Below are 26,862 nucleotides of genomic sequence, written 5' to 3'. Positions count from 1 at the left end.
GAGCTCAGGAATAGCAAGGGTGCAGTCACGATGTTGGGGGTTTACTACAGGCCTCCAAACAGTCAGCTGGAGGTAGAGGAGCAGATGTGTAGACAGATTTTGGAAAGATGTAAAGGGAACAGGTTTATAGTGGTGGGTGATTGTAACTTCCCAAATATTGACTGGGACTCACTTAGTGCTTGGGGCCTGTATGGGGCACAATTTGTGAGGAGCATCCAGGAGGGCTTCCTGAAACAGTACATAGATATTCCAACTAGGGATGGGGCCATTCTGGACCTGGTATTGGGGAATGAGCCCGGCCCGGTGGTCGAAGTTTCAGTGGGGTCGCATTTCGGAAGCAGTGACCATAATTCCATAAGTTTTAAGGTACTTGTGGATAAGGATAAGAGTATCCCACGGGTGAAGGTGCTAAATTGGGGGAAGGCTAATTATAACAATATTAAGCAGGAACTGAAGAATGTAGATTGGGGGCGGCTGTTTGAGGGTAACTGAACATCTGCCATGTGGGAGTCTTTCAAACGTCAGCTGATTAGAATCCAGGACCAGCATGTTCCTGTGAGGAAGAAAGACAAGTTTGGCAAGTTTCGGGAAGCTTGGATAACACGGGATATTGTGAGCCTAGTCAAAAAGAAAAAGGAAGCATTTGTAAGGGCCAGAAGGGTAGGAACAGATGAAGAACTTGAGGAATATAAAGACAGTAGGAAGGAACTTAAGCAAGGAGTTAGGAGGGCAAAAAGGGCTCATGACAAGTCATTGGCAAACAGGATTAAGGAAAATACCAAGGCTTTTATACATATATGAAGAGCAAGAGGGTAACCAGGGAAATGGTTGGCCCACTCAAGGACAGAGATGGGAATCTATGCGTGGAGCCAGAGGAAATGGGTGAGGTGCAAAATGAGTACTTTGCATCAGTATTCACCAAGGACGGCTTGGTGGATGATGAGCCTAGGGAAGGAAGTGCAGCTAGTCTCAGTCATCTCATTATCAAAAAGGAGGAGGTGTTGGTTGTCTTGCAAAGCATTAAGGTAGATAAGTCCCCTGGGCTTGATGGGATCTACCCTAGAATACTGAGGGAGGCAAGGGAAGAAAATTCTGGGGCCTTGACAGAAATCTTTGCATCCTCATTGGCTGCAGGTGAGGTCCCAGAGGATTGGACAATAGCCAATGTTGTTCCTTTGTTTAAGAAGTATGGTAAGGATAATCCAGGAAATTATAGGCCGGTGAGCCTTCCATCAGTGGTAGGGAAACTATTAGAGAGGACTCTTCGGGATAGGATTTACTCCCATTTAAAAGAAACGAAATTATCAGCGAGAGACAGCATGGTTTTGTGAAGGGGCGGTCGTGTCTTACTAATATGATTGAGTTTTTGAGGAAGTGACGAAGATGATTGATGAGGGAAGGGCGGTGCATGGTGTCTATATGGACTTTAGTAAAGCCTTTGACAAGGTCTCGCATGGCAGACTGGTGCAAAAGGTGAAGCCACACAGGATCAAATGTGAGCTGGCAAGATGGATACAGAACTGGCTCTGTCACAGAAGACAGAGGGTAACAGTGGATGGGTGTTTTTCTGAATGGAGGGATGTGATTAGTGGTGTTCCGCAGGGATCAGTGCTGGGACCTTTGCTGTTTGTCGAATATTTAAATGATTTGGAGGAAAATGTAGCTGGTCTGATTAGTAAGTTTGCGGATTACACAAAGGTTGGTGGAGTTGCGGATAATGATGAGGATTGTCAGAGGATGCAGCAGGATATAGATCGGTTGGAGACTTGGGCAGAGAAATGGCAGATGGAGTTTAATCCTGACATATGTGAGGTAATTCATTTTGGAAGGTCTAATGCAGGTGGGAGGTATACAGTAAATCGCAGAACACTTAGGAGTATTGAGAGGCAGGGAGATCTGGGCGTACAGGTCCACTGGTCACTGAAAGTGGCAACGCAGGTGGATAAGGTGGTCAAGAAGGCATACGGCATGCTTGCCTTCATCGGTCGGGGCATAGAGTATAAAAATAGGCAAGTCATGTTGCAGCTGTGCAGAACCTTAGTTAGGCCACACTTAGAATATTGCGTGCAATTCTGGTTGCCACACTCCCAGAAGGACGTGGAGGCTTTGGAGAGGGTACAGAGGAGGTTAACCCGGATGTTGCCTGTTCTGGAAGGTATTAGCAATGAGAGGAGGTTGGGAAAACTCGGATTGTTTTCACTGGAACGACGGAGGTGGAGGGACGACATGATCGAGGTTTACAAAGTTATGAGCGGCATGGACAGAGTGGATGGTCAGAAGCTTTTTCCCAGGGTGGAACAGTCAGTTTCTAGGGGACATAGCTTTAAGGTGAGAGGGGCAAAGTTTGGAGCGGATGTGCGTGGCAAGTTTTTCACACAGAGGGTGGTGAGTGCCTGGAACTTGCTGCAAGGGGAGGTGGTGGAATCAGATACGATAGTGACGTTTAAGAGACATCTTGACAAACATATGAATAGGAACGGAATAGAGGGATATGGGCCCTGGAAGTGCAAAGGTGTTTGTTTAGGCAGGCATCAAGAGCGGCGCTGGCTTGGAGGGACGAATGGCCTGTTCCTGTGCTGTACTGTTCCTTGTTCTTTGTTATCATGGCCTCTTGTGCATCCCTGATTTTAATCTCTTCACCATTGGTTGTTGTACCTTCAGATGCATGGGCCCTGAGCTCTGTCATACCCTTTCCACAAGTCTCCACCTCTCTTTCTGCCTTTATGACACTCCTTAAAACATACCTCTGTGATCCGGCTTTTGACCATCTTACCAAGAATCTCCTTATGTGACCTGGTGTCTTATTTTGTTATATAATGCGCCTATGAAACATCTTGGTACATTTTAATACATTAAAGGCGCTATAGAAATGCAAGTTTTGGTTATTGTTTCTGCCCAGTCCATCACCCTGTCTACGCTTTCCTGAATTTTATTACTATCTTCCTCGCACATCACCATACTTCCACGCTTCATGACATCTGCAAATTGTGACAGTGTGAAATGCACCGTCCTCCATAGGTTATCTTTGCCCCATGGAGTGACCCCTGGCAGCAAATGTTGCTTCTCCCTGAAACACCCCCGCACTAAGCGAGCATCATCACCCACCTTCCAAGGGTTGCCAGACTGGCATCGACAATCCCACACAACTTCTCTGGGGTCTGGGGCTCCAAGGCAGCTCCTAGTCCCAGGTCGGGTGCAGTACCAGCAGTTGTCCCTGCGCCCTGACTGTCTAAAGCTGTAACACTTCATGTACTTGGAGTCCGGGGCTCTAGCAATGGGTCTGGTGCCAGACCTGGTGTATTACCGACAGTGGCCCCGACCAGCTGACTGAGCCTGGCGTCATCGCCAGACTTATGGGTCTACGGCACTTGGAATGTTCCAGCATTTATGACTGGTATAATGCCGGCATGCCCAAAACTCTCAATGGTGTTGCCGAAACTACTGAGCAGCTGGTCCTCTGCTTGTTCAGCAGCTTTGGCAGGTGGGATCCCCATCCTTTAAGGGATATGGAAACGGCACGAGGCAGTTGATTGCTGAAGAGCCACTGAATTGCACAGGGTGCAGGCTCCGAATTACTATTTTCAGCCCGCCACCTGGAACCCCGCTGGCTCCACTAAATTGGAGTCATAGAGTCGTGCAGCATAGCCAGAGTCTGCTTCCCTGCCTATCTATACGAATCCCACCTGCCTGCATTAATTCCATATCCCTCTATGTCTTGTTTATTCAAGTACCTGTCCAGATGCCTCTTAAATGTGGCGACTGCTCCTGCCTCCACCACCTCCTCAGGCAGCTCATTCCAGATACCCACTATTATTTGTGTGAATGTTTTACCCTTTTGATCCCCTTTAAACCTCCTCCCTCTCACCTTAAATCTATGCCCTCTAGTTTAAGTCATTCCTCCCATGGCAAACAGACTCTGTCTATCTCCCCTCTCAGCCTCCTTCGCTCCAGGGAAAACAGACGCAGCCTATCCAAGCTCTTTTCATAACTCAAGCCCTCCAAACCAGGCAACATCCTTGTGAATCTTTTCTAACCCTCTCTAACTTTATCATATCTTTCCTGTAGTGCGGCGACCAGAACTGCACTCAGTACTCCAAATGCGGCCTTACCAAAGTTATTTACAACTGTAACATGACGTCCCAACTCTTGTACTCAATGCCTCGGCCGATGATGGCAAGTATGCCATCCGCCTTCTTCACTATCCTGTCTACCTGTGTTGCCACTTTCAGGGAACTATGTACCTGCACCCCAAGGTCTCTCTGGTCAACAACACACCCCAGGGCCCTGCAATTCACTGTATATGTCCTGCCCTGGTTTCACTTGCCAAAATGCATCACTTCACACCTGTCTGCATCAAATTCCATTTGCCAATCCCTTGCCCACTTTCCCAGTTGATGTATATCCTGTTGTAACTTTAGACAACCTTCTTCACTGTACACTATACCACCAATTTGGGTGTCATCTTCAAACTTACTGATCATGCCCCCTACATTCAGATCCACGCCATTAATATATATGGCAAACAACAGAGGGACCGGCATCAATCCCTGTGGCACACCACTGGTCACTGGCCTCCAATCTGAAAAACAACCCTCCACTACGACCCTTTGCCTCTTATCACTAAGCCAATTTTGTATCTAATTTGCTTGGTCACACTGGATCCCATGTGTTGGAACATTCTGGACCAGCCTACTATGCTTCCATTCTTCGGCAGAAATTCCTGACGCTGGTAAACAAATTTGATATCCACTGAATGCAACAGCAAATGGGCAAATGTCATCCTAAATTCCTTGAAACTGTTGTTTATGCTCCCAACCTGGAGGAAAATGTCCTGATAATTTCCCTTGTTGACATTTGACATACTGACGGTTGAGATTACTTGTTTTTTTGATTTTTCAGTGGACTCATTCTCAATTTTTGTTTTGAAATCATTAAATTCCGTGCTGCCGGTCACAGGTGAGGGAATCTCCCAGCCAGTCCAACATCTAATTTTCTACTCAAGAGCAATGTGCAGCAGACATTGCAAATCTGAAATAAAGACAGAAAATGCTGGAAATATTCATCAGGTCTGGCAGCATCTGTGGAGATAGAAACCGAGTTATTGTTTCAGGTCAATCACCCTTCATCGGGACTGGGAGAGATTAGAAATGGATCAGAGTTTAAACAGGAGAGGGAAAGGAGGGAGGGGGAGGATTATGATCAACATTGATTTTAACATTTCAGCATCGTCCACTTTTCATTTAACCTCTCCTGCCTTCCACCCTATTACAACGCTTCTCTTTGTTCTTTCAGCTTCCATCATTTCAGTACATCACTGGATATAGGATCGCATTTGTAAATCTCAATAAGTCCGCAATCAAACTGGTAACTTGGCTCCTCGACTGATGTTTAATTTCTCTATTTATTTCCCTTCCTCACAGTTAACTTGTTGACAATTGGGACTTTATCTCGGGGAAAGTGCGGTCTCTCCAAATGTGTCACTCGCTACCTAGTGGCCATGGCAACGGCGGACCTACTGGTCATTATCCTCGACCTGATATTGAGGCACATTCCCATTGTTTATCAGGAACAGTTTCAGTCCCTGTATTACATCCCCATATGTAATATCCACGCTGTCCTTCTTTATGCTGCTACAGACTGTTCTGTCTGGTTCACCGTCACTTTCACATTTGATCGATTTGTGGCCATTTGTTGCCAGAAGCTGAAAAGTAAATATTGCAGTGAGAAAACAGCGGCTGTGGTTCTGGGAACATCGACTGTGCTCAGCTGTTTAAAGAACATCACCTGGTATTTTATGTTCACAGGTCGGTATTTGCTGTGGAACATCCCATGGTTTTGTGATGCAACCGAGGATGCTCGGAATTCTCGTGTCTGGGGAACAATCGAGTTCCTCCATTACATTCTAACCCCGTTTGTCCCATTTATGGTGATTCTACTGCTCAATGTTCTCACCATCAGACACATTTTAGTCAGCAGCAGAGGACGCAGGAGACTCCTGGATCATAGCCGTGGGGAGAGACACAGAGACCCAGAGATGGAGAGCCGAAGGAAATCTATCATTTTACTGTTAATTATCTCGGCAAATTTCATTCTGTTATGGGCAGTGTTTATGGTGTTTTCGATATGGAGCCGGATGTGGTATTTGGGCTATCACTCTGTATTTCTACCCGAGTTTCTGCGGGAATTGGGTTTCATGCTGCAGCTGCTGAGCTGCTGCACAAACACTGCGATTTATGCCGTGACCCAGACTCAGTTCAGAGAGCAGTTGAAGAATGTGCTGAAATATCTCATTTCACCAATTTTTAAATTCATTCATTGCTGTGGTGAACTGAATCACTGACTATATCCGTCATCAGGGGTAGAGGGTCTGTGGTTGTGGTGAAGATGCGGGCGAGGCCTGTCGTCTTGGTGACGGGAGAGTGGGGCGGATCCTGTAACTACAGTGACGGGTAGTGGATCCGGGTCTTGTTCCCCATTGTGACACGAGAGTGGGGCCGGGGCCTGTTCCTATGGTGATGGGGAATAGGGGACCTGTTCTCATGGTGACTGGGCTGTTGGGAAGAAGCCAATTATCCATGGTGAGGGGGAGTGGGGGTGGACCCTGTTCATATAGCGACGGGGAGTGTGGGAGGAGCCTGATACTCATGGTGATAGAGTGGAGCGGGGCATGCTGCCATGGTGACGGGGGAATGGGGGTGGGACCGGTTCCCCATGGTAATCATTTATATCCTTTAGGAGCTTTATAATATCGAGAATCCTTTATAAATGTTTGCAAACATTCGTAAACATTTATAATCCTTCACAAACATTCATAACGTTTGGCATATCTGATGAACATTTAAAATCCCTTTTGCTGCTTTGTAGCCTCTTATAATCCTTTATAGCCATTTAGAATTCTCCATAATCCTTGTTATCTGTTTATAATCTTTATAATTATTTATAATACTTTGTAAAACTTTACAATCTTTTAGGATCGTGTGCAACTCTTTATAATCTTTTGTAATATTTGATAATCCTTTAAAACCCTTAGAAACCATTTAATACCCTTTATGAGCCTTTATTTAAATTTGTAACCCGTTATATCTCACACATTGACTGTCCTGGACAGGTGGCACATAAAATGAACACCGTGGATTTCTCTCATTTCAAACAGGCCACAGAGCATATCATTTAAAATGGCCGCAGTGAATATCATTTAAAATGGCTACACTGCATGTCACTTTAACTGGCCTCACTGCATGTCACTGCCTGGGTTGTGATCTCCGTTTGTGTGAGTCTGTGTGTGCCTGTCTCTGTGCCTGGGGTGTGTTGTGGGTGGGTGGCTGTTTGTTTCTGTGTGCGTTATTTTGTGCACCTATGTGTTTGGCTCAGTGTCTGGAGTGCAATGCGTGTGTGTGTCTCAGTGCCTGGTCTGTGATGTGTGTACATGTTTGTAATCTCTGCGTGTATGTGTGTGCATCTGTGTATGTGATTGTGCGTGTGCCTATGTGTGTGTGCCTGCATCAGTGTCTGTGATGTCATTTATGTGTATGTCTGTGGGTGTTGTTCTGTGCACGTCTGTGTCTGGCTCAGTGCCTGGGGTGTGATGCATCTGTGTGTGTGTCTGTGTCTGTCAGTGTCTGTATGTGTGTTTTAGTGCCTGTGTCTGTGTGTCTGTCCCAGTCCCCGGGTGTGATGTTTCTGCATATCCGATTCAAGTCCTGGGGTGTGATGTATGTTTGTGTTTGTATGTTTCTGTGTGTTATTCTGTGTACGTGTGTTTCTGGCTCGGTGCCTATAGTGTGATGCGTCTGTGTGTGTGCCGTGTGTGATGTGTGCGTGTCTCTGTGTTTCTGGCTCAGGGCCTGGGATGTGATGTGTGTGTGTGTGTTTGTGTGTGTGTGCGTGCGTCCGTGCGTGCGTGTGTGTTCTTATGACCGACCATTCAAGTGGAAGCTCCCAAATCAAAATATATGACACTGATTGAGGTGGCAGAAACGCACTGTCAAATCAGCCCCATTGCTCCACAAATCGCTGAACATATCACTTTAAGCTTTCTGAATTAAAGAAAACCACAGCTAAATTTGAACCACGTATTAACTCCGAATGAGGCCAAGCAAACCAGGCATCTTTCGATCAGCAAATTAGCTATTAATTCGGAAAAAGGTACTAAACTCTGAAACACAACTAAGATAAAGAAAACAGCATTTTAAATTGAAAATGTATTGTCCTTGCAGATTTACACATCCCAATAAACAATCCGTTAATTAAAGCCCACTTGCCGTCCTCCAGGGTTCGATGAGGGAAGGAAAATGTCCAACATCCAAAACGTCAACTCCTCTTTCATCCAGTAATGACCTCAGCCAATCAAAGACTCGCTAACACTTCAAAAAATCAATTTGGCATTAGAATTTTCTGTGTGTGCTTGTGTCTCATTATATCTGTATGTGTGTGTGTCTCTCTCTGTGGCCATGTGTCTGTGTCTCTCTGCATGTCTGTGTCTATGTCGTTTTGATTGCTTCTGCCTCTGTGTGACTTCGCGTGTGCGTCCCTAACTCTGTCTCCCGGCCCCCTCTCTCTGTCTGCATGTTTGTCTCTCTCTGTGCAAGGGTGCGTGTGGGCATCTTGCTCCATGTGTATGTGCACCTTTCATTGTTTGCGTGTGTGTCTCCATGTGGCTGTGTCTGTGCCTCTCTCTCTGTGATTCAGTGTGTGTTTATCTGTCTGCCTCTCTCTATGTTTGCGTGCATGCGTCTCTCTCCTTGTGCCTGTTGGTGTGTGAATGTCCGTTTCTCTCAGTCTTTCACACAGTGCACATTCGTATGTAAATGTTTGTCTTTCTTTGTGTCCCTGTGTCTGTATGTGTGCCGCTCTCTTCCTCAATGTGTTTGTGTGTCGTTGCCTGTGTGAGTGCGTCTTGCTCAGTATCTGTCTGTTTATTTTTCTCCATTTGCCTGGTGTGTGTATGTGTATATATATATATATAATTCTCAGTGATTCACACAGTGAGCGTTAATATGCCCCTCTCCGCATGTATCTGCACATATGCATCTCTTTGTCTGTATACGTCTTTGTGCCTCTGAATGTGTGTGTTTGTCTTTCTCAATTTGTTTGCATGTCGCTGTGTGTGCGTGTCACTCTTTCACTGTGCGTGCATCTGTGTTTCGCGTTGTATCTCTGTGTGTCTATGTCTCTCAATGCGTTTTTGTCTCATTCTCTGTATATAGATAATTCTTTGTGTGTGTGATCGCTGTCTGCATACGTTTCTTTCTCCATTGGTCTCTGTGTGTGGGTGTCTGCCTCAATGCGTTTGTGTGGGCATCTCTCTTTCTGTGTGTATGCCTGTGTCGTTTTTATTTTAGGAGACACATCACTGAAACAGGCCCTTCGGCCCACTGAATCTGTGCCGACCATCAACCACCCATTTATACTAATCCTATATTAATCCCATACTCCTACCACATCCCCACAATTCCCGTACTTTTACTAGGGGATATTGACAATGACCAATTAACCCGCAAGCATTTGGCTGTGGGAGGAAACCAGAGCACCCGGCGAAAACCCACACGGTCACAGGGAAAACATGCAAATTCCGCACCGGCCATACCCAGAACTGAACCTGGGTTGCTGGAGCTGTGAGGCTTCGGTGCTATCCACTGCACCACTGCGCCACTGTGTACGTCCACTTTTGTATGTCTTTGTGGTGTCCAGCTCTCGTTCTGTATCTTCTGTGTGTATGTCTCTCTGCGACTACATGTCTCTATGCGTCCTCTCTCTCCCTCTCTCTCTCTCTTTCTCCCTCTTTCTCTCTCTGTCTTTGTGTTTGTGTGCTCGTCTCGCTCGTGTGTGTGCGTTTGTGTGTGCACGTCTCTCTCTCTTTTTGCGTGTGTATTTGTGTCTGTGTTTGTGTATGTGGCTGTGTCTGTCTGTCTCCCTCTCTCTTTGACTTTCTGTGTGTGTCTCTCTCTCCATTTGTGTGTGTGTGTATGTGTACCGCTGTGTGTGTCTCTCTCAGTCTCTCACACAGTGTATGTCTCTGTGTGCATGTGTTTGTGTGTCTCCCTCTGTATGTATGTGCGTGCATAGGTCAGTGTGTTGCTTTGTGTGTGCCTGTCTGTCTCTTTCTCTCTCTCTCTCTCTCTCTCTCTCTCTCTCTTTGTCTCTGTGTCTGTCTGTGTCCCCCTGTCTGTGTCTGTGTGAGTGTGTGTATGTGTGCTTCTGTGTCTGTGTGTGTCTTTCAATGTGTGGGTGTATGTCGCTGTGTGTGTGTGTGTGTTTGTACATGCATGTGCATGCGTGTGTGTCTCTCGCTGTCAATGTGTTTGTGTTTTGCTCTGTGTATGTGTCTCTCTTGTTGTGAGAGAGCGTTTCTGTACGTGTGTGTCTCTCTGTGTATCACACTCTGTGTGTGCGCCTGTGTGTGTGTATGCCTCTCTCTCTCTCTCTCCCTCTATCTATCTATCCATCGATCTCTCCTTCCATGTGTTTCTGTGTCTGTGTGTCTGCGTGTCTGTGTGTCTTTGTGTATATATGTCTGTGCGTGTGTTTGTCTGTATGTATGTGTGTATGTCTTTATGTGTGTGTGCGTTTCTATGTGTTTGTATGTGTGTGGCTGCCTGTCTCTCTCTCTCTCTCTCTCATTCTGCCTGTGTGTCTGTGTTTGTGTGTCTGTGTGTCTGTGTCTGTCTGTCTCTGTCTATATGTCTGTCTGTCTGTCTGCACTGAGTGTAAAGAAGGGAGTTTGTTAAAGAAGCATGAGTCTCACCTGAAAAGCGCTCCTGTGTTTTTGAGTAGCGGGCATTGGTAATGGACGAGCAAGTTGAATTGGAGGAGGTGCGGGTTCGTACTCGGTGTTGAGATCCTCTTTCGACACATGACAGCAGCAGTTACCGTGGGATCAACCTTCCTCTTTCCTGCCACATTGACAGATGACAAGAGCACTTCTCCTCTTTTACAGATATTTCATATCTCCATCTCACTGCCCTGTGATAGCAGCCAGACCTGGAGCCCACACTGGGAGATGGCGCTGTCGAGCCAGTCACTGCTCTGTCATCGTGCAGGCAGAATTGGAGACCACACCAAAAACTGACCATGTGGTGACTGGCATTGCACGGTGAAGCAGCGAGTAACATAAGAAGTCTGAGAGCAAGTGATTAAACATGTGATGTATTCAAATGTTACCCACACTCCTTCCTCCCACCCCTGCACCCAGTGATCCACGAACATCATTATTCTCTTATATTTAGCTCAGATCTCCACTGCACCTGGACAGCGAAAATCCCTGCATGTGGTATTCACTTGCCCACATACTGTGAAGTCCCTAAAGCTATCTACAAATTATTAGCGGTCTGTCTCTGTTTATGTGTGTGAGTTAGTGTATCGTAGGGTCTGATTGGTGTGTGTGTGTCTCTGTCTATCTGTGTGTACGTGTTTGTATGTCTATCTGTCTCATTGCATGGGGTCTGATCGGTGTGTATGTGTGGGTCTGTGGTTTGTGTCTGTGTTTGAGTGTATGTGCTTGTAAGTCGGTCCGGTTCAGTGCCTGGGGTCTGATCAGTGCTTGTGTCTGTGCGTTTGTGTGCGTGTGTTTGTGTGTGAATGTATATCTGTCTGGCGCAGTGCTTGTGGCCTGATCTGTGTGTTTGTCTGCGTGTGTCTGTCTGTCTCTCTTTGTGAGTGTGTGTTTGTATGTCCGCAGTATTTTGCTTTTATTTTATGTTTGTATATCTGTCTGGTTCGGTCTCTGGGCTCTGATGTGTGTGTGTGTGTGTGTGTGTGTGTGTGTGTGTGTGTGTGTGTGTCTGCCTCAATGCCGGGAGTCTGATCGCTGTGTGGCTGTGGGTTTGTGGTGTCTGTCTGTGTGGCTGTATTTATTTTTATATCACCCCAGCTCACAGCCTGGGGTATCATAGGTGCGCGCGCGCATGTGTGTGTATCTGTTTGGCTCAGTGCTTGTGATCTGATCAGTGTGTGTGTGCCTGTGTTAGTGAATGTGTGTGTGTTGGGTGTTTGTGTCTGTCTGTCTCTTTTTGTGATTGTGTGTTTGTATATCTGCCCGGCTCAGCGCCTGGGTTCTGATTGGTGTGTGTGTGTGTGTTTGTCTGTCTGTCTGTGTCTGTGAGTTTGTATATCTGTCTGGCTCAGTGCCTGGGGTTGCATCGGTGTGTGCATGTGCCTGTGGTGTGTCTGTGTTTGAGTGTCATGGAAACATAGAACAAATAAGAGCAGGAGTAGGCCATTCGGCCCGTCGAGGTTGCTCCACCATTCTTTATGATCACGGCTGATCACCAAGCTCAGTAACCTTTTCCTGCTTTCTTTCCATATCCTTTGATCCCCTTAAACCCAAGAGCTATTTCGAACTCCTTCTTGAAAACATACAATATTTTGGCCTCAGCTGCTTTCTGTGGTAGCAAATTCCACAGGCTCACCACTCTCTGGGTGAAGAAATTTCTCCTCATCTCAGTCCTGAAAGGTTTTTCCCGTGTCCTTGGACAATGACCCTGGTTCTGGACTCCCCCACCATCGGGAACATCCTTCTTGCATCTACCCTGTCAAGACCTGTTTGAATTTTATTGGTTTCGATGAGATCCCCTACACTCTTCTGAACTCCAGCGAATACACTCACGCAGCATTTCCAAATCACCCAGAAATCTTCCTGCATCCTCCTCACAACTCACCCTCCCACCCAATGTTGTGTCATCGGAAAATTTGGAGATATTACATTTAGTTCCCTCATCTTAATCATCAATGGTATTGTGAATAGCTTGGGTCCTGGCACCGATAACTGTGGTACCCCACGAGTCACTGCCTGCCATTCAAAAAAAGACCCATTTATCCCTACTCCTTTTTCCCTGTCTGCCAACCAATCTTCTATCCATCACAATGCACTACCCTAATCCCATGCACTTGAATGTTACACGCTAATCGCTTATGTGGGACTTTGTCGAAAACTTTCTGAAAGTCCAAACAAACCACATTCACTGGCTCCCCCTCAACATCTCTATGAGTTACATCCTCGAAGAATTCTAGTGGATTTGTCAAGCATGGTTTCCCTTTCGCAAATCCATGCTGACTCTGACCGATTCTACCACTGTTCTCCAAGTGCTCGACTATAAAGTCTTCAGTAATGGACTCTAGAATTTTCCCCACTACCGACGTCTGGCAGACTGGTCTATAATTTCATGCTTTCTCTCTACCTCCCTTTTTAAATCGTGGGGTTACATTAGCTACATTCCACTCTATAGGTACTGTTCAACTGTCTACAGAGTCTTGGAAGTTGACCACCCATGCATCCACAATTTATAGGGCACTTGGTTAAGTACTCTGGGATGCATACCATCAGGCTCTGGGGATTTATTGGTCTTTATTTCCATCAATTTCCCCAACACCAATTCTCAACTAATACTGATTTCTTCAGTTCTTCTCTCTCACTAAACCATGTGTTCCCCAAATTTTTAGTATGATATTTGTGTCCTCCTTTGTGAAGACAGAACCAAAGTATGCATTTAGTTAGTCTTTGTTCCCCATGATAAATGCCCCTGTTTCTGACTGCAAGGGACCTACATTTGTCTTCACGAATCTTTTTCTCTGCACATACCTGTAGAAACTTTTACAGTCAGTTTTTATGTTTCCCGCAAGCTTGCTCCCATACTCTATTTCCCTTTCTTAACCAAACTCTTGGTCATCCTTTGCTGAATTCAACACTGCTCCCAATCCTTAGGTCTATTGTTTTTTCTGGCGAATGTATCTGCCTCTTACTTGGATCTAATGCTATCTCTAATTTCCCTTGTAAGCCGTGGATTGGCTTCCTTTCCCGTTTTACTTATGCGCCAGACAGGAATAAACAATTGTTGCAGTTCATCCATGCGCTCTTTAAATGTTTGTCATTGCCCATCCACCGTAGTCCCTTTCGGTAACTTTTTCCAATCCATCATAGCAAACTCGTGCCTCATACCTTCGTAGTTTCCTTTACTAAGTTTGAGGACCCTAGTCTCAGAATCAACAATGTCACTCTCAACTCTACTACACTGTTAATTATTCCTCTCATTACACAATACATAGTATAGGATGGCCTGTAATTGCAATTGTTCCTGTATTGCATGCGTCTTTAATGCAATTCCGAATATCACCACTACAGTTTGGGTCGATACACAATCCCCACTAACGCTTTCTGCTCCTTAGTTTTTCTCAGCTCGTCCCATAGATATTCCACATCGTCAGAGCTAATATCCGTTCTCACTATTGCGTTTTTTCCTCTTTAACCAGCAATGCACCTCCACCACCTTTTGCTTTTTGTCTGTTCTTCCAAAATACTGAATACCCCTAGATGTTAATTTCCCATCCCTGGTCATGGTGCAGCCATGTCTCCGTAATCCCGACTCTATTATCCCCTTTTATATCTATTTGCACGATTAATTCTTCCACTTCATTGCGAATGCTCTGCGTGTTGAGGCACAAAGCGTTAAGACTTGTCTTTTTTTTAACATTACCTGGCCCCTTCCCACTATTTTCCACAGTGGCCGTGTTTGATTCTGGCCGTTGATTTCTCTGCCTATCACTTTTCTTAAACTTCTTACTGTCTTTAGTTCTTGCCTTTGCTCGCCCCTCCTCTGACTCTTTGCAAAGGTTCCCATCCCCGTGTGTGTGTGTGTGTGTGTGTGTGTGTGCGTTTGTATATCTGTCTGGCTCAGAGCCTGGGGTCTGATCGGTATGCATGTGTGCGATTCCGTCTGTCTGTGTGTATGTGATTGTCTTTCTGTCTGGCTCAGTGCGTGTGGTCTGATTGGTGAGTGTATGTGTTAGTGTGTGTGTGTTTTACCAATACTCTTGCTGGGAGATTTTCTAGTGCTGTTCGGGGTGGGGTGCAGGGGTTAAACTGATTTGGCAGAGCAATGGGATACCCAGTGGAGGTACAGTCACTATTGTGCTGTGTGGCACTGCCACCATGCTATATGGCATAGATTTTAAACAGATGTCACAACTCAAAATTGACTATCCATGAGGCACTTTGTGTCATAAGCAACAGCAGAATTATATTCAACCACAATGTGTAACTTCCTGCACGTCACATCCCCCACTCTACCATTACCATCAAGCCGCGGGATCAACCCTGGTTCAATGAGAGTGTAGCAGGGCTTCCTCGGAGAAGCACCAAACATACCTAAAAATGAGGTGTCAGCCTGGTGAGGTTACAACACAGGACTACATGCATGCCCAGCAGTGGAAATAACATGTGCTAGGCAGAGTTAAACAATTTGACAACACACAGATCAGCTCCCAACCCGATGCCTTCTCCACCCGTCTTGCCAGCCCTGCTGATTCCCAGGCCATCTCCACAAGACCTGAGAGCAAGGAGTGGACTGTAGTTCAACACATGGTGGTGCAACAGACGTACCAGGGAGAAATATTAAGAAAAGCTCACCGACTAAAATTGCTGTACATGCCAATATACGAAAGACCAAAGGCCATATCAGACAGCATTGCAACTGGCCAAAATTTCACAAATATGTGGTGGGGTAGTGTAAGAGTTGTCACATGTGCCAGATTGAGGGGGAAACCCAGCCTACAGTAAAACCAGCACCCTTAAGTCCCATACTGGTGTTAGGAGAGCCCTCCAGCGGAGCGCTGGTGAACTTTAAGGGACCCCAGCTGAAATTAAAGAGGGTCAGGTGCGCACAAGGCTGGCAAAAGGTTAGACAGGGAAAGGGGGAAAGTGACCAAGAGGGCATATTACAGGAAATCCTGGCGGAATCCCGGATAAAAGCGCCTAATGCCATGTCAGCAAACCTCAAAAAGTGTGAAAAGTGAGACCCCACATCTTGCAATGTAAATGCAGACACTAGAATAACTCCAGCAGAGTTGTTGACAACATTTAAAGGAACCTGCAGTGACAAAGATATATCTCTAGGGTCAGGTAAACTGTAAATGGTGATGACTCACCTGGTGGAAGTGCCACAGGAGAGTGCAGTGGAGTCTGCACAAATGCCTGTACGCAGGAAGGCACCAGAGGACAAAAGGAGATTAGCATAGAATCCTCCCCCACAGTCAGACAAAAAACGGACCAACCATCTCTGAAGTCAAAAGCCTTTACATGACTCAGCAAAGAACTGAAAGAGAGTTCAGGATAGGCCCACCCATTACTGACTCTCCTGGAAAATAAATTCAACTCAGTGATGCTTAAACCTAACCATCGCAAATATCCTAGGCAGCCATGGAAATGGGCAAAAAGTAGATGAAATGTCCCAAAGAATCACATGTTTACTGGGATGCCAAAAAGGGGGCAATTAAATCGGCACTGGCACCAAGAAAATATAGGCTGTAATAAGTTTTAGGATTTATGAATGAATGGGAATGATTGAGAAAAATGCGTGCATATTTTTCTATATCTTATATTTTCTATCGACTCTTTTAACGAATAACATTTTTTCTCAGCTCGCACTTCATTCTGCTGGGTGTGCAGGTACCATGCAAGCCCCCACCTGCCAACAATGAGGCATATTGGTTTTACCGTGTAAATATTGATTTTGAATTGTTGCTGGAGTGAGGAAATGACTTGTTGAACAGATCAGCCGTAGCTGGAAAAATCATTTACATCCTAACAGACGGTGCTTGCATCGACAAAGGACGATTCCCTGACACATTTCAACACACAATGGACGTTTATCACCGTACAGTGTGGGGCAGGAAAACGCATTTCAGGGCCAGCTGGGGTGATGCAATCTATAGGTACCAGGACTGGGCGGAGCAGCTGATCACTTGACTAACTGGCTATTCCAAGGTATTTTGAACTGGCCACAGAGAGTTTGAGGAGAAAGACTGTTTGCTCCTGGACTGAGAAGATCTCTCCTGTCTGCTCCCATCTCTTTCTCACAAGCCTCTGAATCCACATGAACGCCAAGAGAGAAAAGTCTCCAACAGTTAAGAAGAATACTGGGCCCCAACGTAAAGCAAGATCTACCTACAATCAAGGACTCTACAGTGAGCTCGAAGAACCGTAAAACAAACTCTTCAGAAATTGCCTCAAGCTTTACCACTTTATTTTTTCTTCTGCTCTTTTCTGTCTCCATTTGCATGTGCGTATTACGTATGCATGCCAACGTGGGCACATCATGTATCCATTGGGATCATCCGAATTAGAGTTTAAGTTTAATAAATTTCAACTTTTATTCTTTAAACCCAAGAAAACATGTTTGTGCTGGTTTATTTACCTTATAATTGGAAAGCAGTGAACCAAGATTCACCAAGGGGGGAGCTGATAACGCGGAGTGTTTTAAAATAAACCCTGTTATGGAAAGTCCAGGTGAAAGCTGAGCGCGATCCCGAGATACATTTTCCAGCTGGTCGTAACAGGTCTGCAGGGCAACTATTTTACATGTTATGCACTGCGGCCATTTTAATTGAAATGCAGGACAACCACTTTAAGCAAGATGTACTATGGCAATTTTAAGTGATATGCAGTGGGACCATTTTAAGAGATATGTATTATTACCATTTAAAGTGATATGCACTGTGTCCATTTTGAAATGAGAACCGTCCATGGAGGACATTTTAAGTGTTATCTGCTTGTGGCAGCGATTTTGTTCGATATAAAATGGTTAGAAATGTTTAATAAGGTGCATACAGAATCTTCAAGTGTTACCAAGTGTTATCAAGGGTGATAATCGGTCACAGAGGATAATGAAGTTTTACAAAGTATATAAAGATCACCATGGGGAACAGATACCATTCCCACCTGCTAGAAATAGTCAGTGTTTCCATTTCTCTCATCATTGAACCAATTTAACGATTGGAGAAAAGGGATATTCCAGTATATTCTTCAACTGCTCTCTGAACTGTGTCTGGGTCACAGCATAAATTTCAGTATTTGTGCAGCAACTCAAGAGCTGCAGCATGAATGCAGCCTCCCTCAGGAACTGAGCTAAAATGCAGATTCTAACCTCAAAATCCACATCCGCCACTATATTGAATGCACTAGAAGCACTGCCCATAACAGGACAAATTTGGCCGAGATAACTAACAGTAAACTGGGTGGCACAGTGGCGCAGTGGTTAGCACTGCAGCCTCACAGCTCCAGGGACCTGGGTTCGATTCTGGGTACTGCCTGTGTGGAGTTTGCAAGTTCTCCCTGTGTCTGCGTGGGTTTTCTCCGGGTGCTCCAGTTTCTTCCCACAAGCCAAAAGACTTGCAGTTTGATAGGTAAATTGGCCATTATAAATTGTCACTAGTATAGGTAGGTGGTAGGGAAATATAGGGACAGGTGGGGATGTTTGGTAGGAATATGGGATTAGTGTAGGATTAGTATAAATGGGTGGTTGATGGTCGGCACAGACTCGGTGGGCCGAAGGGCCTGTTTCAGTGCTGTATCTCTAATCTAATCTAAACTGATGGATTTCTTTCGGCTGTCCATCTGTGGGTCTCTGCGACTCTCCCCACTGCTGTGAGCCGGGAGCCTCCTGCGTCCTCTGATGCTCACTAAAATGTGTCTGACGGTAAGAGTATTGAGCAGCAGTATCACCACAATTGGGACTGCCGGGGTTAGAATGTTATGAAGAAACTCGATTGTTCCCCAGACACGAGAGTAATAAACACCCACTGCGACCGTACAAAACCAGGGGAAGTACACCAGCCGATACTAACCTGTGAACATAAAATACCAGGTGATGTTCTTTAAACAGCTCAGTACAGTCACTGTTCCCAGAACCACAGCCGCTGCTTTCTCACTGCAATATTTACGTTTCAGCTTCTGGCAACAAATGGCCACAAATCAATTAAATGTAAAAGTGACGGAGAACCAGACAGAGCAGTCTGTGGCTGTGTAAAGCAGGACTGCATGGATATTACACATGGGGATGGACCACAGGAACTCAAAGTGTTCCCGATAAAGAATGGGAATGTGTCTCAATGTCAGGATAACGACGAGTAGATCTGCCACTGCCATGGCCAACAGGTAGCGAAAGACACACTTGGAGAGACCGCACTTTCTCCGAGACAGGATCCGAATGGTCAGCAAGTTAACTGTGAGGAAGGGAAATAAACAGGGAAATTATATGTCAGGCTGAAGCGAAATTATCAGTTTGATTCAGGACTTATTGAGCTTTACAAATGTGTTCCTGTGCCCAGTGATGCATTGTAATGATTGAATATGAAAGGATGAATGGGAAGGCCTTTCAGAGGGTGCAGGGAAGAACAGGTTAAATAACAAAAGGATGATACTGAAAGTGTTGAACTCAATAATGAGCATGCTAGTCCCGCTCCCTCCTCTCCATACCTGGTTTAAAAACTGTTCCATTCTGAAGCACTCCCAGATCTGATGAAAGGTCACCGAACTGATACCTGAACTCAGTTTATCTCTCATTCCCGACCGCCAATCCATTGCACCCCTGCTGTTCCGCACCAATCTCGCATGATGATCCGTCCCCTCATACACTTTCCCTCCCCCTCACCATTACTGTCCCCTTCCCCTTTTTCACATGATACAACGCAATCACATGCTTTTCTTCTCCCCTGTCCCATGCTGTCTCACTCCCTCATACACGCTGTACCCCTTCTCTTTGCCTCTTCTCCCCTGTCCCATGCTGTCTCACTCCCTCATACACGCTGTACCCCTTCTCTTTGCCAATATTCCCCTCTGCTACTCCTTCCTACTCGCCTCTGCCACGCACGCCCCTCCCCTCTGCCAGTCTTTCCCTTCTCTGCTCTACCACACTTTTCACCTTTCATCTGCCATCCTTTCCACCTCCTCTTTGCCACTCATTTCCCTCTCACCACTGCCACCATTTACTCTCTCCCATCTGACACACTATCCCCTCTGCCACTCTTTCCCCCTCCCCTCTGCCATTCTTTCCCCTCTCCTGCCTGCCACTTTTTCCCATCTGCCACTCGTTCCCCCTCCCTTCTGCCATTCTTTCCCCTCCATTCGGCCACTCTTTCCCTTCCCCGCTCTGCCACTCTTTCCCCTCTTCGCGCTGACACTCTTCTCCCTCTCCTCTGCCACGTTTTCCCTTCTCTGCTCCACGAGACTTTTCACATCTCCTCTGCCATTCATTCCACCTCCCCTCTGCCACTCATTGCCCTCTCGCCTCTGCCACCATTTCCCCTCTCCCATCAGCCACACTGTCCCCTCTGCCACTCTTTCCCCCTCCCTCTGCCACTCTTTGCCGTCTCCTCTCTGCTAATCTTTCCCATCTGCCATTCTTTCCCCCTCCCCTCTGACATTCTTTCCCCTGCTCTCGGCCACTCTTTCCCCTCTCCGCTCTGCCACTCTTACCCTTCTCTGCTCTACCACACTTATCACCTCTCCTCTGCCATTCATTCCACCTCCCCATGCCACCATTTCCCCTTTCCCCTCTGCCACTCTTAACCCTCTCTGCTCTACAAAACTTTCCGCTCTCCTCTACGACTCCAACCACCTCCCCTCAGCCACTCGTTCCACTTCCCCTCTGCCACTCTTTCCCATTTCCGCTCTGCCATTTCTTCCCCTCTCCGCTCTGCCACTCTTTCCATCTACCCTCTGGAACTGTTACCCCTCTACGCTCTGCCACTCTTTCAACCTGCCTGCTCTGCCATTCTTTCCCCCACCCCTCTGCCATTCTTTCCCAGCCTCTCGGCCACTCTTTCCCCTCTTCGCTCACCACACTTTCCCCTTCGCTCTGCCACTGTTTTCCCCTGCCCTCTGCCACTATTTCCACACTCCTCTCTGCCACTCTTTCCCATCTGCCATTCTTTCCCATCTGCCACGCTTTCCACACTCCTCTCTGCCACTCCTTCCCCACTCCTCTCTGCCACTCTTTCCCCACTCCTCTCTGCCTGTTTTTCCCCCATTTATCTGCCACTCTTTCCCCAATCCTCTCTGCCAGTCTTTCCCCATCCCCTCTGCCACGCTTTCCCCTCTCCTCTGTGCCACTATTTTCACCTCCCCTCTGCCACGGTTACACCTCTCGTCTCTGCCACTCTTACCCCCTTCGCTCCGCCACTCTTTCCCCTCCCCTTTGCCACTCTTTCCCTTCTCTCCTCTACCACACTTTTCGCCTCTCCTCTGCCATTCCTTCCTCCTCCATCTGCCTCAATTTCCCCATTCCCCTCTGCCACTCTAACCCCTCTCTGCTCGACACAACTTTCCCCACTCCTCGCCACGCCTACCAACTCCCCTCTGCCACTCTTTTCCCAACCCCTTTGCCATTATTCCCCCTCCCCTCTTTCATTATTTCCCTACTCTAGACCACTCTTTCCACTTCCCCTCTGCCGTGCTTTCCCCTCTCCGCTCTGCCACTCCATCCCCTCTCCCTACTCTTTCCAACACCCCTCTGCCAGTCCTTCCAACTCCCCTCTTCCACTCTTTCTCCCTCCACTCTGCCACTCTTTCCCCTCCCCTCTCTGCCACTCTTTCCCATCTGCCACTCTTTTCCCCTCCTCTCGGCTACTATTTCCCCTCTCTGCTCTGCCACCCTTACCCCTTTGCTCTGCCAGTCTTTCCCCTCCCCTCTGCGACTCTTTCCCCTCTCTACTCGGCCACTCTTTCCACCTCCCGGCTTTGCCATTCTTCCCCCTCCCCTCAGCCACTCTTTCCCTTCTCTTCTCTTCCACACTTTGCACCTCTCCTCTGCCATTCTTTCCACCTCCCCTTGCCACTATTTCCCCATTCCCCTTTGCTGCTCCTACCCCTCTGCGTTCCACAAAACTTTCCCCACTCACCGCCACGCCTACCAACTCCCCTCTGCCACTCTTCCCCTCCCCTCTGCCACTCTTCCCACGCCCCTCTTCCATTATTTCCCCTACACTGGGCCACTCTTTCCACATCCCCTCTGCTACTCTTTCCCCTCTCCGGTCTGCCACTCTTCCTCTTCTCTGCTATACCACACTTTTCACCTCTCCTCTGCCATTCATTCCAACTCACCCTGCCACCATTTCCCCTTTCCCCTCTGATATCTTACCCCTCTCTGCTCTGCAAAACGTCTCCTTCTTCTCTGCCACACCAACCACCTCCCCTCAGCCACTCTTTCCACATCCCCTCTGCCATTCTTTCCCCTCCCCTCTGCCACTCTTCCCCCCCTTCCATTGTTTTCCCTACTCTGGGCCACTCTTTCCACATCCCCTATGCCACTCTTTCCCCGCTCCTCTCTGCCAGTCTTTCCCCCTCTTATCTGCCACTCTTTCCCCACTCCTCTCTGCTGCTCTTTCCCCACCGCTCTCTGCCAGACTTTCCCCTTCCCCTCTGCCATTCATTCCCGTCTCCTCTCTGCCACTCTTTCCCATCAACCACTCTTTCCCCCTCCTCTCGGCCACTCTTTCCCCTCTCCGCTCTGCCACACTTTTCACCTCCACTCTGCCACTGTTACCCCTTTCCTCTCTGCCACTCTTACCCCCTTCGCTCTGCCACTCTTTCCCCTCCCCTCTGCCTCTCCTCTGCGATTCCTTCCTCCTCCATTTGCCACCATTTCTCCATTCCCCTCTGCCACATTTTTCCCATCCCCTTTGCCATTGTTCTCCCTCCCCTCTTTCATTCGTTCCCCTACTCTGGGCCACTCTTTCCTCTTCGCTTCTGCCGCTCTTTCCCCTCTCCGCTCTGCCACTCCTTGCCCTCTCCGCTATGCCACGCTTTCAATCTACCCTCTGTCACTGTTTCCCCTCTCCGCTCTTCCACTCTTTCAACCTGCCTGCTCAGCCACTCTTCCAACTACGCTCTGCCAACCTTTCCCCTCTCCACTCACCACACTTTCCCTCTTCGCTCTGCACTCTTTCCAACTACCCTCTGCCACTGTTTCCCCTCTCCGCCCTTCCGCACTTTCAACCTCCCTGCTCTGGCACTCTTTCCAACTCCCCTCTTCCATTCTTTCCAACTGCCCTCTTCCACTCTTTCCCCTCCCCTCTGCCACTCTTTCCCGCTCCTCTCGGCCACTATTTCCCCTCTCAGCTCTGCCACTATTTTCCCTCCCCTCTGCCACTGTTTCCACTCTCCACTCTGCTACCCTTTCAACCTACCTGCACGGCCACTCTTTCCAACTCCCCTCTGCCACTCTTTCCTCTCTCCGCTCACCACAATTTCCCCTTTTGCTCTGGCACTCTTTCCCCCTCCCCTCTGCCACTCGTTCCCCTCTCTGCTCGACACAACTTTCACCTCGGTTCTGCAACTCTTTTACCCTCCTCTCTGCCACTCTTTCCCCTCCCCTCTGACACTCTTTCCCCCTCCCCTTTGCCACTATTTCCCCCTCCGCTCTGGTACTCGTTCCACCTCTCTGTTCTGCCACTCTGTCCCCTCTCCGCTCTGCCACTCTTTCCCCCTCCGCTCTGTCACTCTTTCCACCTCCCCTCTTCCACTCTTTCCCCTCTCTGCTCAGTCACTCTTTCCCCCGCCCCTCTGCCACAATGTCCCCACTCCTCTCTGCCACTCTTTCCCCACTCCTCTCTGCCAGTCTTTCCACCTCTTATCTGCCACTCTTTCCCCTCTCCTCTCTGCCACTCTTTCCACCTCCCCTTGCCACCATTTCCCCATTCCCCTTTGCCACTCTTACCCCTCTCTGCTCTACAAAACTTTCCCCTCTCCTCGCCATGCCTACCGTCTCCCCTCTGCCACATTTCCCCTCCTGTCGGCCACTCTTTCCCCCTCTCTGCTCTGCCATTCCTTCCCCTCTTCGCTCTGCCACTCTTTCCATCTACCCTCTGCCATTGTTTCCCCTCTACGCTTGCCACTCTTTCAACCTCCCTGCTCTGCCATTCTTTCCAACTCCCCTCTGCCACACTTTTCCCCACCCCTCTGCCATTCTTTCCCCTCCCCTCGGCCACTCTTTCCCCCTCTCCGCTCTGCCACTCTTTCCCCCTCTCCGCTCTGCCACTCTTTCCCCTCTTCGCTCACCACACTTTCCCCCTTCGCTCCACCACTGTTACACCCTGCCGTCTGCCACTTTTTCCCCCTCCCCTCTGCCACTCATACCCCACTCTGCTCCACAAAACTTTCCCCAATCCTCGCCACGCCTACCAACTCCCCTATGCCACTCTTCTCCCTCCTCTCTGCCACTCTTCCCCCTCCCCTCTCCATTATTTCCCCTACTCTGGGCCACTCTTTCCCCGCTCCTCTCTGCCACTCGTTCACCCTCCTCTCGACCACTATTTCCCCTCTCTGCTCTGCCACACTTTCCCCTCCCCTCTGCCACTTTTCCACTCTCCACTCTGCTACTCTTTCAACCTGCCTACTCTGCCACTCTTTCCAACTCCCCTCTGCCACTCTTTCCCCTTTCCGCTCACCACGATTTCCCCTTTCGCTCTGACACTCTTTCCCCCTCCCCTCTGCCACTCGTTCCCCTCTCTGCTCGACAAATCTTTCCCCTCGGCTCTGCAACTCTTTACCCTCCCCTCTGCCACTCCTTCCCCTCCCCTCTGACACTCCTTCCCCTCCCCTCTGACACTCTTTCCCCTCCCCTCTGCCACTCTTTCCCCCTCCGCTCTGCCACTCTTTCCACCTCCCCTCTTCCACTCTTTCCCCTCTCTGCCCAGTCACTCTTTCCACCTCCCCTCTGCCACAATTTCCCCACTCCTCTCTGCCACTCTTTGCCCCTCCCCACTGCCACTCTTTCCGCTCTCCTCTCTGCCACTCTTTCCCATCTGCCACTCTCCCCTCTCCGCTCTGGCACGCTTTCCACCTTCCCGCACTGCCATTCTTTCCCCTTCCCTCTGCCACTCTTTCCCTCCTGTTCTCTACCACACTTTTCACCTTTTCTCGGCCATTCTTCCACCTCCCCTTGCCACCATTTTCCCACTCCCCTTTCCACGCTTACACCTCTCTGCTCTACAAGTCTCTCCGCTCTGCTCGCCATGCCTACCACCTCCCCTCTGCCACGTTTTCCACCTCCCCTCTGCCATTTTTCCCTCTCCCCTCTACCGTTCTTTCCCCTAATCTGGGCCACTCTTTCCACTTCCTTTCTGCCACTCTTACCCCTCTCCGCTCTGCCACTGCGTCCCTACTCCGCTCTGCCACTCTTTCCACCTACCCTCTGCCACGGTTTCCCCTCTCCACTCTGCCACTCTTTCAACCTGCCTGCTCTTCCACTCTTTCCAATTCCCTTCTGCCAAACTTTCACCTCTCCGCTCACCACAATTTCCCCTTTCGCTATCCCACTCTTTTCCCCTCCCCTCTGCTACTCTTTGCCCACTCCTCTCTGCAAAACTTTCCCCTCTGCTCTGCAACTCTTTCCCCTCCTCTCTGCCACTCATTGCCCACTCCTCTCTGCCACTCTTTCCCCTCCCCTCTTCCACTCTTTGCCCACTCAGCAGACTTTCGCCCTGCCCTCTGCCACTCTTTCCCTCTCCTCTCTGCCACCCGTTCCCCTCTCTGCTCTGCAGAACATGCCCCTCGGCTCTGCAACTCTTTCCCCCTCCTCTCCGCCACTCTTTGCCCACTCCTCTCTGCCACACTTTCCCCTCCCCTCTGCCACTCTTTGCCCACTCCTCTCTGCCACTCTTTCCTCTCCCCTCTGCCACTCTTTCCCCCTCCGTTCTGGTACTCGCTCCACCTCTCTGTTCTGCCACTCTGTCCCTTATCCGCTTTGCCACTCTTTCCACATCCCCTCTTCTACTCTTTCCCCTCTCTGCTCAGTCACTCTTTCCCTTCTTCGCTCGACCACTCCTTTCCCTCTCCCCTCTGCCACACTTTTGCAACTCTCCTCTGCCACTATTTCCCTCTCTCCGTTCTGCCTAAGTTTACCCTCTCTGCTCTTCCAATCTTTCCCCCTCCCCTCTGCCACTCAATTCCCCTCGCCCACTGCGACTCTTGCCCTCTCGCCTCTGCCACTCTTTCCCCATTCCACTCTAACACTCTTTACCCTCTACTATCCCACAATTTCCCCTTTCGCTCTGCAACACTTTCCCCTCTCCACTCTGTCAATCTTTCCCCGCTGCCCTCTGTCACTCTTTCCACTCTCTGCTCTGCCACTCTTTCCCCCTCCCCTCTGCCACTCTTTCCACCTCCCCACTGCCCCTATTTCCCCTCTCAGCTCCAGCACTCATTCACCTCTCCGCTGTGCCACTTTTTCCCCTCTCCCCTGCCACTATTTCCCCTCTCTGCTCGAGCGCACATTCCCCTCTCCCCTCTGCCTCTATTTCCACCCCCTCTCTGCCACTCTTTCCCTGCCCTCTACCAGTCTGTCCCCTCCCCTCTGCCTCTATTTCCACCTCCTCTCTGCCACTCTTTCCACCTCCCCTCTGCCACTCTTTCCCCTCTCCACGCAGCCACTCTTTCCCTCTCCCCTCTGCCACATTTTTCCAACTCTCCTCTACCACTCTTTCCCTCTCTCCACTCTGCCACTCGTTTCCCTCTCTTCTCTGCCACTCTTTCCCCTCTCCCCATTGCCAGACTGTCCACCCTGGCCTGCAAGATGAGTTCATGGATTGTTTTCAGAACAATTTCGTCCAGCTACACTTTGTACAACTAACAAGAGAGCAGACTATTCTGAACTTGCTGATGTGCAATGAGACAAGATTAATGAAAGTCTAACTATTCTGGAAAATAGTGAATGTAACTCTGCCATTGGGCAAATGCTGGAGCTCACTTCTAAAGTGCCAGCCGCTGGCGTCGTGGTAATGTCAGCGGTTTAATAGTTCTGAGCCCCAGACATGATCTCTGTGGACCTGGGTTTGTATCCCACCACAGCATGTTGTGAACACTGAGGTCAAATGAAAAATGTGGAATTATGAATCCATTGCCCATTGTTGCAAGAACCCATCTAGTTCACTTGTGTCCATTAGGGAAGGTAATGATCTGGCTTAGACGTGACTCCAGACACAGAGCAATGTGGTTTACTACTGAGGTGTCATCTGAAATGGCCGAGCAATTCACTCAGTTCAAGTGCAATTGCGAATGTGCAACAGATGCTCACCGAGCTACCGACTCCCGCG

General features: G+C 48.5%; 1 protein-coding gene across 1 annotated transcript in view; it reads left to right on the top strand.

The window, feature by feature from the left end:
* LOC137364639 (G-protein coupled receptor 39-like) overlaps window positions 1-6,340 on the top strand; it is a 41,607-nt gene extending 35,267 nt beyond the window's left edge. Inside the window, exon 7 of the mRNA XM_068027716.1 lies at window positions 5,421-6,340. Within this exon, the coding sequence (XP_067883817.1) occupies window positions 5,421-6,340 (920 nt within the window). The remainder of the gene's footprint in view (window positions 1-5,420) is intronic.
* The last annotated feature ends 20,522 nt before the right edge of the window (window positions 6,341-26,862 follow it).

Source organism: Heterodontus francisci, unplaced genomic scaffold, assembly GCF_036365525.1.
Source record: "Heterodontus francisci isolate sHetFra1 unplaced genomic scaffold, sHetFra1.hap1 HAP1_SCAFFOLD_341, whole genome shotgun sequence".
Lineage (NCBI taxonomy): Eukaryota > Metazoa > Chordata > Chondrichthyes > Heterodontiformes > Heterodontidae > Heterodontus > Heterodontus francisci.
This window is presented reverse-complemented; position numbering and strand designations above follow the sequence as displayed.